The sequence below is a fragment of the Aythya marila genome (genome assembly GCF_965140915.1).
Source record: "Aythya marila genome assembly, chromosome: 11".
Classification (NCBI taxonomy): domain Eukaryota; kingdom Metazoa; phylum Chordata; class Aves; order Anseriformes; family Anatidae; genus Aythya; species Aythya marila.
In genome coordinates, this window is record NC_139052.1 from 7,019,562 (window position 1) to 7,037,788 (window position 18,227).

The 18,227-nt window shown below is 35.0% G+C and overlaps 1 protein-coding gene across 1 annotated transcript in view; it reads right to left on the reverse strand.

The window, feature by feature from the left end:
• Window positions 1-308: 308 nt before the first annotated feature.
• The window catches only part of VPS13C (vacuolar protein sorting 13 homolog C), a 90,272-nt gene continuing 72,353 nt past the window's right edge, over window positions 309-18,227 (reverse strand). Inside the window, exons 71-83 of the mRNA XM_082769364.1 lie at window positions 17,477-17,590; window positions 16,784-16,920; window positions 16,413-16,494; window positions 15,849-15,962; window positions 15,544-15,619; window positions 14,782-14,945; window positions 14,307-14,352; window positions 12,096-12,219; window positions 11,511-11,625; window positions 6,638-6,729; window positions 5,223-5,346; window positions 4,869-4,952; window positions 309-1,989 (exon numbers count right to left, since the gene is read on the reverse strand). Of these exons, the coding sequence (XP_082625490.1) occupies window positions 1,888-1,989; window positions 4,869-4,952; window positions 5,223-5,346; window positions 6,638-6,729; window positions 11,511-11,625; window positions 12,096-12,219; window positions 14,307-14,352; window positions 14,782-14,945; window positions 15,544-15,619; window positions 15,849-15,962; window positions 16,413-16,494; window positions 16,784-16,920; window positions 17,477-17,590 (1,374 nt within the window). The 3' untranslated portion in view covers window positions 309-1,887. The remainder of the gene's footprint in view (window positions 1,990-4,868; window positions 4,953-5,222; window positions 5,347-6,637; window positions 6,730-11,510; window positions 11,626-12,095; window positions 12,220-14,306; window positions 14,353-14,781; window positions 14,946-15,543; window positions 15,620-15,848; window positions 15,963-16,412; window positions 16,495-16,783; window positions 16,921-17,476; window positions 17,591-18,227) is intronic.

Consider the following 18,227-nt stretch of genomic DNA (forward strand, 5'->3'; position numbering starts at 1 on the left):
AAGCAAGCAGAAAACTGTAGTCAGGAATGTGTCATCAAAACTGTTTTAAGCTTCAATTCTCCATCTCAAAAATGGCACAAGGTAAACACAAAGATACATAGAATTGGAATCTACCTTCAGCTAGGATTAAAAGACAATACATACAGAACCATCCCTTAAATGCCAGACACCAAACTGAAGGAAGCAGAGGGCTGCAGATAGCTCATGAGGTACACTAATATTCCATTTTTTCCCCATATCATGACATTGACACACAGAAACCAAGAGAACAGAATGTATTTCAAAAGCAAAATCATTAAAGCCATTGCACAAATAATTGCATATAAAAATTTATTGTCAATATATATACTTTTTAACACAAGGCTTGAAATACATACAACCTAGGCTGCTAATCTCAATGTTTAAGCAGAGCTTTCTAGAATATAGGTGATATTACAGACAAAAGGTTGTACCATGTTTATTCCCATTGGACTGAACAGGATTAATAACCCTGTGCATACAGGTGCAATAAAATCACAGCTGCAGATGCTCTCCAAAAGATATCTAATGAAAAGGTACAAGTTCGGTACACATTTATAGAATCCAACAGCCCTTAACTATGGACGAAGTTCAAAAATCCAGACCTAGCTCTCATGATAGTTATACTTACAGAATAGGTCTATGCAAGAATATTACCAGTTTTACTCTGAGTTCATATCTTTAACTATTATCTACTATGAAATGAAATAATAATAAAATACAAAAATCATTCATTGATGGTTTCCAAGTGAAGTAAGATGGAAAGAACAAATTGGTGAGTTAGCACACGTAAGAGTATTTTCTCTACTTGAGAGCCAAAGACTGACAGCAAGCGTTGTTAGTTTACTGTTCACTGAACTAAAACTCATTTGATTTGCTCATATAGTCCCTGACCCAGTTACTTGTGCATAAGCCTTGTGTTACAGAATTTGTCTCAATTAAGTTCATAGGATTACTCATACCATAGTATATACAGGGAATGTTTTGAATATGTTTAAGTATCTTATTAAACTGTATTTTAAGGGTCTTCAGAAAGAAAAACTGCAACACAAAATAATACATTGGAAGCATATTTTAGCTTAATTAGATGGCACTTTTCCAGTGAAATAGCTGTACACTAAAATATTGCAAACTATTTTGATTTAAGCTTTTGGCACACAACATTCTCACAGTACAAGAGTGTACTGTTCCTCCATGGGAAGGTCTTTAAGCTACAGTGATATAACCAAAATCATATACATGCTCAAGACAGATAAACAATATTCTCCATTTTTAAAGTGCAGATTTTCATTTACAGTGTAAATGACAACATTCCAAAGTAAGCATCCCCACACACCTATTTCATTCATTAGTCATTTTTATGTTACTCCAGTGCACTATTTTTAGGATTGTGAACAGACACAGAACAACTTAGAGTAGCTAAATTGTATACACTTTCTTAATTTAAACAGAATGCTGCTTAAAATAGAAGTTTTTGTTTCAATCAGTCACTAACATAAGCACTTTAGTTAGCAAAATGCTAGAACAACAATTACTACAACCTGTTTGTAAACCTTAACCTTAGAGTGCAAATTATGTAATTTTTTTTTATCCTGATATTAAAAAGTGCAGAAAAGGTAGTTTTAGAGTAGGAAAACATTAGCTAAAAGTTGTAATTTTTAGGCTTTCATGCTTATTTTAGGTTAATTAAATCCACAGTTTTGGCAAGACACATAGGTTCTTAAAATAAAGTGTTTATGGCTGTTAATGTCAAAGGAAGACCTCAGATATTTTAGCTTTAGTTTCTGTAAAACGTTTCCATGTTGCTTTTAATCAATTTTAGGCATAAGATTGCATACCAAAGGTCAAACCCGATAAATCCAGTTATTATCAAGACAGAGTTTGTGGTTTCTTCAACTGCAGTGATGCTTGCTTCACCAGCTTCTGTTGTTTTCTTGTTGCCTGGGCTTCCACAATGGCAGAACAAATGCTCTGTAAAACAATATATTGAAAGTACAAAGATTAAAGTTTGCCACCTACAGCAAAACCTACACACGCATTGGCTAATTTATGCGCCTTAAGTTAAATATACAGCTTCTGACTGACCTACATAATATTCAACATAGAAAAAGCTTCAGTGATGTTGTCAATCTGCTCAGATTTTTCAAGTAGTCACATTAATGATTTTATTCACACTTAGCTAGATAAACCTTCCTCAGGAAGCACCGCAATGCAAGGGCTGCGATCTTAAACAGATAAGCAAGTGCTTTTTCCAATACTATACACTTTAAAGGCTTTCAAAGTCAGGGCATTTAAAGGTCCAGCACTATACTAGCCCAAAAAACAGGAACTACAACCTGTACTACTAACATAAAAGCAATGTAAAATATCAGTTAACATTTAAATAGCCATTTTGCATTAGATGTGATATTTGTTAACAACAACAAAAGGATGTGTTCTCTCTCTCTTCGCTTAATTTCCAAGGCCTCTCAAATAAATAGTATCAAAGGCATCTCAAATGAATATACTTGAATCAATAAATATAAGTAGAACCAAAGGCCTCTCAAATAGATACATACTGACCAAGTATATATCCCAGTGTAGTAGATGTCCTAACCAGCATGTTTCATCCTCTGTTCCTTTCATTATATATTGTTTCTACTGAAAATTTAAATACCAAGAGAACAAGGGTATTTTGAAAAAAAAAAAAGTTAATATCAGATCAAATTTAGCAGTATTTTCTGTTCTAAAAATGGATACAAAAGTAGTGAGAACCCACACCTAAAAGTTTCAGTCTGAGGTGATAGGGCTATGAGAAGAACTACGTTCAGGCCAACCAACCAACAGGTTTTCATTATCATTATCTGTAAACGTAACACAATCATTCGTGATACTTAAAGGAAGACATAAATGCCTGTGCTTTTGTAAACATTTACAACGAGAAGTGCTCACAATAAACTAGATAGATAGTTGCAATCCACTGAAGGATAAATTAGAAGAGAAGCAAATAATAAGGATACAATTAGAAACAACTGAACAAAGCAGTGTGACAACCCAAACAAACTGGTCCAACTGTTAGGAAAATCCATTTCACAACTACCTAACATCAGACTTAGGTTATGCATATGACATATCCATAATATTAACGTTCTGATATAACTCCAGTCCAAGAAAATTAATGTCACTGCCACGTATAAATGCCTCGGGGGCGGGAGGGGGCAAGTAGTTTGGATTGTCATCCTCATTTTACCTAAATAACTCCAGCATTAGGAGAAAGCTTAAGTGTTGGAAATGCTTGTGAGGGCAGTTTTGCTCCTGATTTCAGTAGAACAAACTGATTTATGTAACTATGAATATGAGAAGATTATTAAATTAAGCTGGATGGACCGGCAACATGCATCAGAGTACACTTGAAGCATTTCAAACGTTTATGGATTGCTGATAACTCATGGAGACTGGGAGAAGATTCAGAAGACTAAAAAACAAGCAAACAAAACCTATGTTATTTTTATAGAGGACAGAAAGAACTAGGAAGCTACAGATCATCTTCCAGACATTTGTTTCATGTTTCTGTCACTAAGAGCTTCACAGAAGCCTTAAAAGAAGTGATAATTATCTGTGAAGCACACTTTTTTGTGGCTTCCTGTCAGATTCGGAGAGTTTTCTAAGTGGGATCTATGCAAAGAAGGGAGATGCAAAATTAAGAGTAAAGACTCGTGCAACTGAAAGCCACAAAAGTTAAGCACCAGTGTTGCACTTGAAGACAGAAATTTATTAACACATCCAAGCCAGCATAACAGCAAAGAAATATGTAGGTAAACAGTAAAAAATTTAAAAAGAGAACGAAACAGAAAGAAGTAATTTATTTCTCTGGTGTTGCCCACGTTTTTGTAGTTGCTGTTTGTGTTGAAAGGATTTATACTAGCGAACCAACTGCACAGTTTGGAACATATGCCAAAAGAGAAGGCTAAAAAAATCGCTTTAGACAGGTGATGGTGAATTAATAGTTATACACACTGTTCCAGTATGTAAAGAAGTGCCTTCATATGATAGCAACTTTTTTGTCCCCCGTCTAACTGGTTCTTTTATATGACTTGATCAATTTCATAGGAGGAATTTGGGCATATTCTAGTTTTGAGTTGCCATTTACTCAAGCTACCATTTCACATGTGCTTGCAAGATGTTGTGAAAGTATTTTACTCCACTGTGGGGATTGGGAAGAATTCATCATCTCTTATAATCTGACACAAAGCTACAAGATACACAGTTACCCAGGCAGATTTTTCAGCTGCTTAAGTACCATGGAATTTATGCAAACTGTTAGTTTAGCTTGTGTGAGTTAGCTAGGAAACCCAGCCATACATAAAATAAAAACACTCAAAAATCAACCTCTCCAGCATCAACATGAGCAAACATTTGGAAATAAACAGTAGAAAATGGGCAGAGAGTGAGAAGGGGGAAGGAGTCTGTCATTCATTTCACACAGAGGCACACTTGCTGGGTTAATTCAGTCATCTTGAAATAATGAGGAGGTGGCATAATTCAGAGGTATGTTGACTCCTAGAGACTAGAATGAACTTCACCTAGCTCATTTATTATTTGAACTATTTTCTGTTAATGAGTTATATTATACAAAGCATAAGATGATGCCAGCTTTAACCTTATCATCATATTTACTCTCTTGAATGCTTCAGATTATTTTATCTCGTTCTCCTGGTCAATCTCATTTTCAACAACAAAGTAAACAGTCCCCAGGCATAGCACACTATTCTGTAACTAGTCTGTGAATGTTACTGTTTTTTTAGACATGTTGAGTTTCAACAATTACTAATGATATCATAAGGAGAAAGAAAACAGAAGAAAGAATATACCCTTGCTGTAGATACATCTTGAAGTTGAATTGCCTTTACACATTCATGACCTCCACTGTCCTTCCTGTGGAACATCCTTTGATCCTGTTGCAGAAGGGAACAAAAATGTAGTTCAGGTGACTCACAAAACAAGATTGCAGAACCTGATACTTAAATGGCTTGAATGTCAACTTCAGTTTAGATTTCCACGTGGTCTCTGTCCAACCCATCCATAGTTCTAAAAAATACAGAGCAACTCCTATCTCATAGCTCCAACGTCTGCAGTTAGAACCCTTAGGCAAATTCAAAGCATCTTTGGATCACTAAATAAGTAGTGTTAAATGAAATAAATAAATAAATAAAAGCTTTTCTTACCAGAACAGTTATTTTTAAAACACTTCCTTCATAGGTGGGACAGCATGCAAAGTCTTCAAGTAAGTAATCCCACTCGGTAGTTAAGTGACCTAAAATTTCAACCTCCTTTACATATATCACTCTCCTGTTCAGAAGAAAACAAAAGTCAATACACAGTTTCTTCCTGGGATTAGAACTTTGCCAGAAAATGAAATGAAAACCAGAAATATGCTCAAGAAGGCATTTCCTATGTGGATCAAAACTACCAATTCAGTAGCAGTAGAACAGTATTTCTTTAATATACACTCTGAGATGATAACTTTGTCCTTAGGACTCATAGTGATCCATGTTATCACACGGTATGCACAGGGCAAGTTAAATTAAAACTCACCCATCTCTCCAAATCCAAACATTTTACTAGAAATGGATACTAGAGGGTCATCAGTTAATACAAATCTCTTCCACAATGCAAGCCTCAGCAAACTGAATACTAGCTATATATTCAAACAAGTGCAAAGTAGAAATGGATCGCCTGGCAGTCCTAGTTACCTGTTACATTTGCTAATTAGCAATCCCTCTAACATTTCAAAACTCCAATGTTAGCTGTCACACTAGACCAAAACAAGGGGCAGTTTTGAATGGAATTCAACTAGAACTTTTAAACATGTCCCTTATCCCAACTGGGATAAGAACAGAAGTGCACATTTAGCTGAAGCTGCAAAAAACTAAACCACCATAAAATTATAAAAAGACATGACTACTTATCTTAAAAACCCTGTTCTGCTGCAGCATGAATTATGAAGTGTGCTAGTTGTTACAAAACAAATTTAAGTGGAATGTCTCTCAGAGTCTCATTATGGGTTAGCCCACCTCATACATTCAGGCAAGGGGGAGAAATTGGTGACATCAGGGATATGGAGAAGAAACTATGGGATCCTCTTTGTTATCTAAATGTATTTACACAGTTTTGAGTCCTCAAACTGCATCCAAGACTAGTAATAACTTACATTCTAAATACTGCCCGATGGGTTTAATATTTATGTTCATACTTGAAAAAGAAAAGCTAAGACTCCACTTAAAGTATCCTTTAACTAAGGAGACTGTAAACATGCATTAGAAAAACATAGTTTTGACTACAGACACTTAACACAAGCTAATTTGAAACAACAGAAACAGAAAAAGGAGTATTTCCCTCCACTATTATGAAATGGTCACTGACCTCAGAGTCAACTAAAATTGCTTCCTGAACTAGCATCTTGTATCAACATCATTGATCATCATCTTACATTTTCCATAAAGGAAGCAAATTATAAAATGAAGAAAACCAATAAGGAAAGTAAATATGCAGACAACAGCTACCACTTTAGACTAGCCAGATGACTGAGCCTGAAGCTGAAATGAAGACAAGCCCTTAGGAGGCCTTCAAAGCTAAATACCTATTTGTAACAATAAGGTTTGCCCTTCTGCCTCTTGGAAGTGCACAGTGGTATCGGTAGGTCTCTTTTTCCAGCTTTCTGATGTGCAATTTCTGGAACAGAAAATGAAAACATTAGACTGCAAAAACAGAAGTCAAAGTGGTGCTTTCCATTCAAAAGCCTTTCTAAATGTCACCTAGTTGAACTGGTTCTTCAAAAGAAGGCTATCACAATGTTCTCACTCCTGAAGCTGAGTCAGTGAAAGGTCTGCTCCCTTCCCCTCAAAAGGGAGAACATGACATTGCAGTGTCATTAGGCTATTCACCTAGCTTGAATTTTCTCTTTGTGCTAATTGTTTAGTAATTCTTATTTATTTAGTATATCCTATGCTGCAGACTTGAATCAAGAGTGAACATCCTGTGACAATATCTTTTGAGAATACAACACATGGCCCAGGCTTATAGAAATAAACAACCAAGTTACACTCAATGCACCTCAAAGGTCATGCTTCTAAAGCATTGAAAAGACATACTTATTTGATATCTCAAGTATGTAAGGAAAGTAATATGAAAGTGTAAATCAAGCTACTCATCCTCTCTTTCTGTTAGTCAACTATAGCAAATGATAAACCATGAACAGAGGTTAAAAAAAGCTTCCAAACAAAACAATTAAGTGCTTCCCAGATATTTTTAGGTTCTTCAACAATTTTTCACTAAGTATTTTCTGATTTTTTACTCTGTATATGCTATTTAACTGAAGAACAGTATTTTCTAGAACATGTCATCAGGTTTACAATATCCCATCAACTGTTTGTAACTGGAGGACCCAAAATTGGCCCAATGATCTTCAAAGTAAAAATGACCTTCGGTTTTCAGATTACTTCTGTTATTGGGGAATTCAGCCACTGTATAAAAGTAAGAAACAACTTTACTCAAGTTGTTTCTGACAAACTCGTGAGAACATACTTGAAATGAAGGAGGAAGGAGAAAATAAAATCAGTATATTTTTAGTTATTCCCTGTAAAAAAAAAATAATACTAATTTCCTTCTTAATTTCCATAGCTGAATCTATGACTTGACTCTACATTTATCTATGGTCAACCATGCAAGCTCAAAACTCTATATAGATCAAGTAACCAAAACGGAAGGACCTTATGTCAATCCAATTTACATCAAAATCAATTAAAGAAGCTTCAACATTTACTTATATTTGCATTTTATTTTTGTATATTTAAAAGTTTAACAAATGCTTTAAAGCATCATCATACATTGCAACAGAACCCCAAAAACACCTTTAAGCTCAAAGGTGGATTCATGTTCTATAGATTAAATCAGCAGCACAATGTTTTCCTGGATTTCATCCCCAGGGATGTGATACTTTAAAAATCATTTTAATTCAGAAATTTCCAACAACCTAAAATATAGAGTCCCCATCTTCTATGAAAAAATATCACTTTCTGACTATCTTAAAAGTTTCTGATACTGTAAAACAAACATGAAAGGGAAAAATGCCACAAAAGACTGCTTATCTCAAAGTCTTTGCATCTCTTCAAATCACAGAAAGACGGCAGTATATGAATAAAAGAATATCAACTCACATTTTATAACCAAAGCATAGTCGATGCAGGTATATAAATAAATACAAATAAAGAAATACAAAAAACATCACCATCAAGACTGCAATTCAAAGGTTGAAACCCATATTCTGAATCTTTTTGTTGGATAAGCAAGAAGTGAGAAATAACCGCATATTTAAATAGAGATTTATTCATAAGCTTATTCCTCTATTTAAACTCCAAGCTTTGTTGATGAAGCCTGGTTTTGTAACTTCAGAAACCATCCTGCTAGTACTTTTAAATTTTATACATAATACTTTATTAAAGTAAGAATTTCCATGAAGCTCTCTGCCTAAGCAATGCAGTAGTTGTCAGAGCTGCATCAATACTCCTGATACAAATTCAGTGTGCTATGGCAGTGTGTTTTGTAAAAAGGGGTTGGGGCACTTGATGCAAATCACTTCATGATCTGAGAACGTTGTTAAAATTTAGGCATCTTCACAAGAAGCTTTTATTTTGATGAGAATACTACAGCACTTTAAAGAAGTTTAGTTCATTTTCCCCATGGAAAAGCCATGAATTTAACTATGTATAACTATAAAAGCAAGGTGGTTGGAAAAGAAGGGATATTGAAACAACATTTTTATCTCCAAGGGAAAGTAACCTTTAATTTGATAGAAATGACCAACTGTAAATGGACCTGAGTTGAGCTATTAGTATGGCTAAAGCAGCAGGCTAGAAGCAGAGCTTTCTCAGATGAATTTCAACTGATTACTCAATTTAATAAGGTAGAAGTCACTGGCCAAATCAGAGATGACACATAATCAAGATAAAACACAGAAGTACTTAGGGGTGGTAAGAATGGTATTTGAAATGATTTTAACTGCTTAGGCAGGAAAATCATCTTAAGGTCAGTATTTGTATGGCTGACAGCAAGCATCCAGAAGCTTTGCATGCAAGAGAATACAGGAATTAAGAATCCAGACTGGTTTATATGTTAAAATTCTCCATTTCTAAATAATTCTTATTATGAATTTTATTATTTAGCTTATTTTACAGGGATAGAGGGGTGGCATACTGATGATATGGGAGATGAGAGTGGGAATTATGGTCAAACAACATGTAATGTTGGGTCAAAACTGGAATCAAAAATATACAGAACTAGCATCTATAAATTGACTTACTGACAATTAAATTTCCAAGTGTGTATAAATTATCCTTCTCGTAAATTATCTTATTCCTGTAAGACACTGTCCATCTTGTTTTGAAATTATATTAGAAAACAAAAACTTCCCAACACTAAGCTGTAGTATAAAAATCAAAATTGGTTAAAAATAAAAGCTGTTTTCAGAAAGTTGTCTTCCGAAAAGAAGTAACTATACTACTGATATAATTTATGCCTAAGAAAAATGCAAATATTAGATGTGCAGGAAATGCGTAATATCCAATTTGCAGTGCTAATTGTACCACATTTTCCTTTTCGATAGACAGAAAAAATACAGCGCAACCACTCAGGAAGTGCAGCATTACTGAAAAATATCCCTAAGCAAGATCTAAGAATAATAGAAGTTAGAAACAAAAAATTCTCATTACATGAAGCAATTTGGTTTTGTTCATTATATGACACTGATGATTTCACTTAAATAGGTAAGATAATTTTCCTACATTTTTTAAACTACTTTAAATGAAAAAGAACTATTGAACAGTAAATTCTAGAAAGGCATTAGCAGCAGAGATGTTTCTGCTTGAAGTTTTGTTTTGTGTATGATAAGCAATTAATTGGCTCCCAAGACAACTTGGTCAGCGTAGTTTGTTATTTCTGAGTTGTTGTGTTAGAAATTAAATTTATGGCATCACTTGATTTAGAAATATGTTTTAATATAAATTAATGTTAATGGTATAATAAATATTCATGTTCACATTTGACATGTAAGTATGTTAAACAGAAATGCCCTAAGATTCTGTGAATGAAAGCAGTCAACTGAGCTGGATATAATTTTTTTAACTGATAAAATTTCAAATAGAAGTAGGAGTGGTGTTTACTTGAAGTCATAAGGGTTCATTAAATGTTTAAGTGGCAGGGCTATGGAAGAAAGAAAAGTTTTTTACAGAAAGAAAAAAGAAAAGTTTTGTTAGAATCCTTATGGAAACATTTCCATAAAATCTTGAATTTCTAAGCAAACATTTTCACAGAAGAAAATTCTATTCCGTATCACTACTGTAAATTTAGTGCACATATGAAAACATTGCTCTCTCCCTTCATTCACAGCCCTAGGTTTAAGAGAAAGAGAATGCTAACAAATGAATGAACTCAACATCTACCCTACCATGATTTTTCCCCAAGAGCCTTCAGTATCTGACATTCATAAAGAGCTAAGTATGCAACAGATATAAAAGAGAAAAAACAACCTCTCTCTCATCTTTCTCACTTATCTAATCTTACCTTAGATATTAAGTTTCTTTTTTTTTGTTTTCTAGCCAGGACAACATGAAACACTATCTGCTACACAGAAAAGACATGAATGGTAGGGCGCGGACATGTTAAATGCAATCATGCCCTTAATCTAAATAATTAAGACAGATAAAAGACCATAAAGGAAATCAAGAGGAAACATGGAAAATGTTTACTCCTTTATTCCAGTTCTTGCTGCGTATGCCAGGAAAAAAAGAGAAAGAAGAGAAGTATTAGAAATAGACTGGGAAATAAGTATTAAAAAATCAAGAAGGAAGCAGAAATTACGCAAGTTTTAGTTTTAAAATCATTAACGAGGAAAGTAATGTTACTTTAACTCCTTAGAAAAAGATAAACATTTTCAGTTTTTAAGAAAGCGAAAGTTGAAATGCAATTCAACTGGATTCTGATTACTTAGGACTTAAAACCAACAGTTATTCAACATCCATGTTTTATCCACATCCAGACGTGGAAGCAGGCTAGTACATTTACATAATACCTGTAGCTATGACACATTAGCACTAAGAACAATATAATAAATACCAAAAGGTGGCACTTTGAGAACTCATGCAGTTGTTTGAACTGCTGATACCACCCAAAACACCACAGGAATTTCAATAATTCCATTACATGCCAATTAATTCAAGCTCTATTCATCCTATTTAATAGTTGCTTAGTTTATGAAGAAGACTTAGTGGTACTAGATTGTTTTTTTCAAGCATAACGTTTGACTTGAGTGTCAAATGCATTTTTCTTAATGCTTCCACGTATTTCAAAGCATTCTTAATCCCATCTCCCTTCAGAGCAGCTTTTTTTTCTCCCTAATTTCTATAATATTTTAAGGAAACCTGTAGATTAGAGTACTTAAACTATAATGTAAGTCATACCTCAAATAAATCATAACCCTCCGCTTCCACCCTGTTGTATGGCCGGATAATGCCATCTTCGTGAATGAGACGTGGAGGGCGGAGATTAGATACTTCTTCTGTTGACTCTGCCACCCTGCCAGAGACAATGGAGCAATATTCTCATAAGCTTACTACATATTTGAGCTTTACCGTTACTGTTAACTGAGTTTCAAATGGGCAAATTTTCTCCCAGAATTTCGATGGTCGATTTTTTACAGTAAGTTTAAATGACATTTAAACATTTGAATTGTGCAGTAGACAAATTACCTCAGAAATAAGGTTTAAACGTGATCCTTTAATTATGTTTTCATAAGGGATGGTAGCGAAAGGATACAATGGGCTAGTTACTGTTTATGTGAACTGTGACACCACACGACGTATTCTGAATCAACAATTTCCAGAGATTATCATAAAATACATTCATTATCAGCTGTTAGGTAACTCTCAGTCCTATATAATCCTACTGCAAATCATCTTCAACAAATTTCTGTCCCTACTGGACCATTTAATCACCTAGTTTATGACATATGGAGAATTCTTCAAAACTTCCTCTTGACGTTTTACCTTTGAATTCCCTGGAAGGTACTGCTTGCCATATCTACAATGCCACCTGTTGGGCGGGCTACCACTCCTACAAGCCCCTTTCCAATTCCTTTAAAGAATCCAGCTGCACCTTCCTTTTTAGCCCCTTTAAAAGAAACAGGAGAAAAACGATATTTTTAATTACGTGCCAGAAACCAGTAACCACAGAATTCAACTACTACTGCTCTGAACTGCATTACAATCATTTTATCTTGAAAACAGCCCATGGAAATTGATTATCTATAGTTTGCATACTAAAAAGCTCTACAAAAGTCACACATTCCGCAGGAGCACTTAAAAATCAAACCATCTACCCGAAAACATTGTCCAAACTATTTGGAACTCTTGTGGGCTTGGTGCCATAAACTGCTCCTTGGAGAGCTTGTTCCAGTGCTTGACCACCCTCTCACTGAAGAGCTTTTTCCTAACGCCCAGCCTGAACCTCTCCTGATGCAGCTCCATGCCCTTCCCTCAGGTCCTTTTGCTGTCACCAAAGAGAAGAGCTCAGCGCCTGCCTCTCCACTCCCCTCGTGAGGGAGCTGCAGGCAGCCATGAAGCCTTCCCTCAGTCTCCTCCTCTCTGGGCTGAACAAACCAAGTGACCTCAGCTGCTCCTCATATGCCTTCCTCTCTAGACCTTCAACCATCTTTGCTGCCCTCCTTTGCATGCTCTCTAGTAGTTTTACATTCTTCTAATCTTATTACAGCCAAAACTCTATGCATTACTGTAGGTGAGGCCACACCACCACAGAGCAGAGAGGGACAATCACTTCCCTTGACCAGCTAGCAATGCTGTGCTTGATGTACCCCAGGAAATGACTGTCCCTTTTGGCTGCCAGGTCACTCTGTTGACTCATACTCAACTTAACATGAACCAAAACCTCTACATTCCTTTCTGTGGTGCTGCTCTCCAAGCTCTCATCCCCCAGATGGTAGATATATCCAGGGTAGCCCCATTACTCATATAGAATCTTCCTAGTTTAGGGTCATCTGCAAACCTACTTAAAGTGCATTCATGTCCTGTGTCCAGACCACTTACATAAACCTTGAAGAGAACTGGACCTAAAATGGAGCCCTGGGGAACCCCAAGAGCATCTGGTTGCCAGCCTGACATGACCCCATTTGCTACAATCCTTTGAGCCCAAACCATCAGCCAAACTAGATTCTTCTTCACTCACATTTGGTCGTGACTGGGGATCACCAGTTTTTATAGGTCAACAATAACAATTAAATAATCCGAAGGCTCGAAATTGCACATGCATAACAGAAGTTAATTATTTCTACTTCAGAACTCCGTGTTTCTGGTAATACATAACTTTGGAAGAGCTAAGAGTGTTTAGAAAGCCCATGTGTTCATCCACCAGTGAGGTAAATACTAACCTCAAATTATCTGCCAACAGCCTAAAAAACACAGGTGAAATACAGCACAACAATTACCTGCCAGTATTTAAATCACTTAGATGTGGACTATGAAGTATTATTTTCTTGGTTATTTTTCATCGTCTATCATACTGATGAAGTGACAGCCTGAACAAAAACTCATACTGCTCTCAGGTACTCAACCAGAATTTTTTTTATTAATATTTCCCCAGCCTCTGGAAATATCTGTCATCTTTAATGAACATATTATTTTAGTTGTTCATTATTTCTGTAGTATCCAGAATCTGCTAGCTCAACATCTGATATACATGTGCCATGAACATTGTACGATATTGTAGGGAGAAAATGTCACAGAATCATAATTATTTAGGTTGGAAAGGCCTTCAAGACTGAGTCTAACCATCAAACTGACCTACTGAACCCCATCACTAAACTCATGTTCCCATGTCATAACATTCAAAGCTTTTTCAATTAGTGCTTCTTAAAATTATCATTTTTTTTCCAAAGAATCACAGGATCATTTTTAGTGTCTTTATTCTAACTTTAAAAAATAAACTGGGTACTACAGCAAGCCTTACAAAACATATCTAAAAGACAGTAATTCCCTAATTCATACAAAGAGCAAAAAGGTGGTAAGCAAATAAGAGCTATAAGTGTATCTGAGTAAAACATTGCATAAGGTTATATTTGAATTAGAAATATAATCTCCCTGTGCTTTACCATCACCACACTTACATTGATATTGCCTAAAATTAATAAATCCTAAAACACTGAAAGAAATCTTCAGGCAGTGCAGTGCAACCTTATCACTTACCTTCTACAGGTTTAGTGATTATGCCCGTCACACCCCCAACAACACCCTAGAACAAAGAAGATAATTAAGTTCCTGCTTAGAAATAGGAATGCTATGGTTTAACTAGGCAACCAATCGTGTCATTCTTCATTTTAAAACTTAATAATGCAGTTCAGTATTGGAAAAAAAAATCCCTTTTTACTTTAGATCCATAAGGAAATCACAGCAGAGGGGAAAAAAAGGGAACTTTCCCATTTTGAGACTCTATCGTCAATTCCCTGTGCTGGTCAAAAAAGCTACATTACATCAAACTCTTAAGTTGATGAACGATATTGAGGATGTTGAGTCTCCTATAAACTGACTTCCCATTTTTGTCTTCTGTTTAGTTTGTGAACTGATAAATCCAAATAAGACATTATCAAACTCTCATGTTTAAAAATCATATGCAATGATTACAACATGTTGGCACATAATACACTCAACTTCAAATTCATACCCGCAACAAGCCTTTTCCTCCTTTGGCCAGGCTGTCACCAAAGTCTTTTGGCTGACGACCCATTTCCTCCCTCCGTTTCTGCTGATATTCTTTATCCATAGTTATGGCAGCTAAGCCTTTCCCAACAGAGCCAGTGATCCTAGACACCACCCCTGCTGCACCACCTAGTGGAACAGATCACAAAATAAATTTAACAGCAGAAAACATACAACAAGCCACAAGGCTCAGAGATTTCATTTTGTATTGAATTTAGATATTACTAATTTATGCAGACTGACTACCATGTTGATCACAAAAAGAAATTGACCTGAAAATCATAAACTTAGCAAAAGGTGACTCTTGTATCAGCTCAGTATATATTACGTATCATAGTGGATGGCATCTGACTTTCTGTAATAGCTGAATAAAAAAATAAATGAACTGTAACAAGAACTGGTCCTCAGGCTTTTCCAGGTATTTTGAGACCATTATAATTTCTTTTTTTATCCATAGCATGTTACAAATTCAGTTAAACTTAGCAAGTTTCTCAGTTTGCTTCCTAATTCTACAAAATAGATTTAGATGCTGTCAAGTAAATTAGATACGAATGGTCTGTAGCATGAATACTACCACCAGTATCTGATAAATTCTTGTCTAAAAATTACCATGTAGATATTTTTAGAAACAACTTTCCTTCCCAAATAAGAAAAACAAACGCTATCCATGAGTTAACCTATTTTATTAAAAGAGTAATAATATTACCCACTGTACATTACAACATACCCACTGTGTGTCCAAGAAGACTTCTAACACCGATTACAAAGCCCTCAGCAAATTCTTCAGGTCCTTGAACAGCACCCTGGTAACAAAGCTTATGAGTAAAAGAAAACTATTTCAAGAAAGCACTAGCAGTTCCTTTAAACTGATGAGGATGAAATTGTTTGAATATGGCATTTCTCTAATGTCAACATTAAAAACACATTGCTTTCTTAACAGTGGAGAGTACAGTGACACAAAAAACTACAATCCTCCATGTATATTCCATCAGCTTACTATTCATAGATGTTTGAATAATCACAAGGTCATACCTGGAAAGGCTCATAAAAGAAAGCTTCAACTCCCTCAGACAAGCCTCTGATTAAGCCAAATGGATTTCCAAGAACATCTAACCCAAGTACAAGAACATACATCTGTTTCAGGAACTAAAAACAAGAAGAACAAAAAATCAACAAAAAATGCAAAACCAAGAACAGCTTAATTGGTTGTTACACAGTTCAATGTTAGAATTCAAGGCTCGTAAATTTTTTTGACTGACTACCCAAGCAGGGTGTTAGAGCACTCATGTGAGTATTTCTACTACAGTCAAGACTGGCTTAGGTAAAAGCTGTAGTATATCCACAGATAAACAACAGAACACTGTGGTGAAGAAACGTGTAGACAGTAAGAACACAAAAGCAACTAAATCAAAATTATTAAACAGATTTAAGAGGATTTTGTATTTACATTTCTGTCATGTGCCATCATATTCCTACTTCAGTACCATACACTTTAAAAAAAATAGCCTTTAGAGTTATTCACCTTTTCTTTCCTATTTTCCTCATTCTATAATATAGTTACTCAAAACTTGTCACAAAGGCTTCACTAAAACTTACTTGTTCACTATAATGTCTAACAACTCTCTTCATCAGTTGGTCTCTCTTGTAGAACTGGTATTTAATTTGAAAGAAAGCCAGTCTGAAAGACAAGTATTGTGCGTTATTGAACATCACACTTCCTCACTTCCATACCTCCTGCCTTTTAAGCGGTCTATTTTTTCCTTCAGATAATCCTGAAACCATATTCCCCAGAAAAGAAGCACAAACATCTTCCCTCCATTCCTCCCTTTCCTAAAAGGCTTTACCCATTTATACTAGTGTCAGTCAGCAAAGTTTAACACAGACCTATTTATTAATGTATACTCTAGCTTTTTTTTTTTTTTTTTTTCAAAATATTGAAATCATTTGAAAAATCTTTATTAGCTTACTTGAAAATAAGATCATCCACATCTGTTAGAGTAGCTCCAATACTTTTCAACAGTAAATTCAGGGAATGGATGGCTATCATTTCTTGACCCTTATCTGATGCTTCTCCACCAGAAGCCAGAGACAGGCTCAAATGCAACTGTCAAGAAACAATTAGTTAAACAAACCAGTGCTGAAACAGTGTCAAGTGTGTATTTTATTCCCTTTGAAGAAATGTACTATTTGAACAAACATGCTTGAACTCACAATGGTATTGCTTTGATAATGTATGCATTTATATGTATTTTCACATAGAGCAGTGCCAAATTGCCCTATAAAAAATAACTTTGCGTATGTTTACATGTGCAAATATAATAGAAACAAATAAAAGCAGCAGCCCCCTCCTACGTTTAACAGACAGCATGTCTAGATATTTCAGATATATTCAGATTTTATATAGCTTTTTTCAATGTTATAACCATTGATTCCTCCCACTAAGCAATAGTTAAGTGCTGTTTCTACTCTTAGACTACTAGTAAGTTTTTCAATGAGGTATTAAGCTCCAGAGAACATAAAAAAAAGAAAAAAATCACAGTTCCAAAGACACTACGAAGAACTCAATTACCCAAAAGGTTGATCTGAGCACATATTTTACTACAAGGAATTAAGAAGTCATTTATAGCCTTTTATTAACTCAAATTGTCTCTATTACATACCTTAATTGGAGAAATATGAAAAAGCTCAAAGAAGCTCAGCATTGACAAGTCTGTTAAGGAAGACTCCATTAGTTCAGTGTTAAGTGCATCTATGTCTTGCTGAATTAATTTAGACTGTTTTAATACAGAAAAAAAGAAAATGGAACAGAAGGTTATTTCATCAACATACATAATGGCAGAAATAACATAGAAATACGTATATGTTATGCATATATATATATATATATGAGTAAAAACCAGCAGAACGCATAATCATATCCAAATATAATAAAATTTCTAGCAACTAAAGGGCCAGCACCTCCAAAACTGGAAATGGACTAACTACTTTTGTATAAGAAAAGTAGTATTTCTTTGCCAAATCAGAATTTTAGACAGTACATCTGAAGGTAACATTTCTTAGAAAAAGAAGCTTGTGAGAATGACTCCTATGCACACTAGCGTCAAATGCAAGATGTGATCATTCTGACCAGTATCTGAATAAAAGATTTAAGTCAAAGCCGTAAAAATCACTGTCTTCTGCTCCCTAAAGACGAAAAGCAGAATACACTATGAACACACAGATTAATCAGTTGGAAGACCACTATACCCTACGCTTATTTCATCTAGCACCTGTAACACTTTCTAGCTACAGTTGAAACAACTGTGTCAAACAATTAATGAATCATTACAAGAACAAAATACAGTTATACATAACACAGTATCAGTTTCTCAAAGTTGTCCATTAAAAATACTCAACCCCAAATGTTCAACA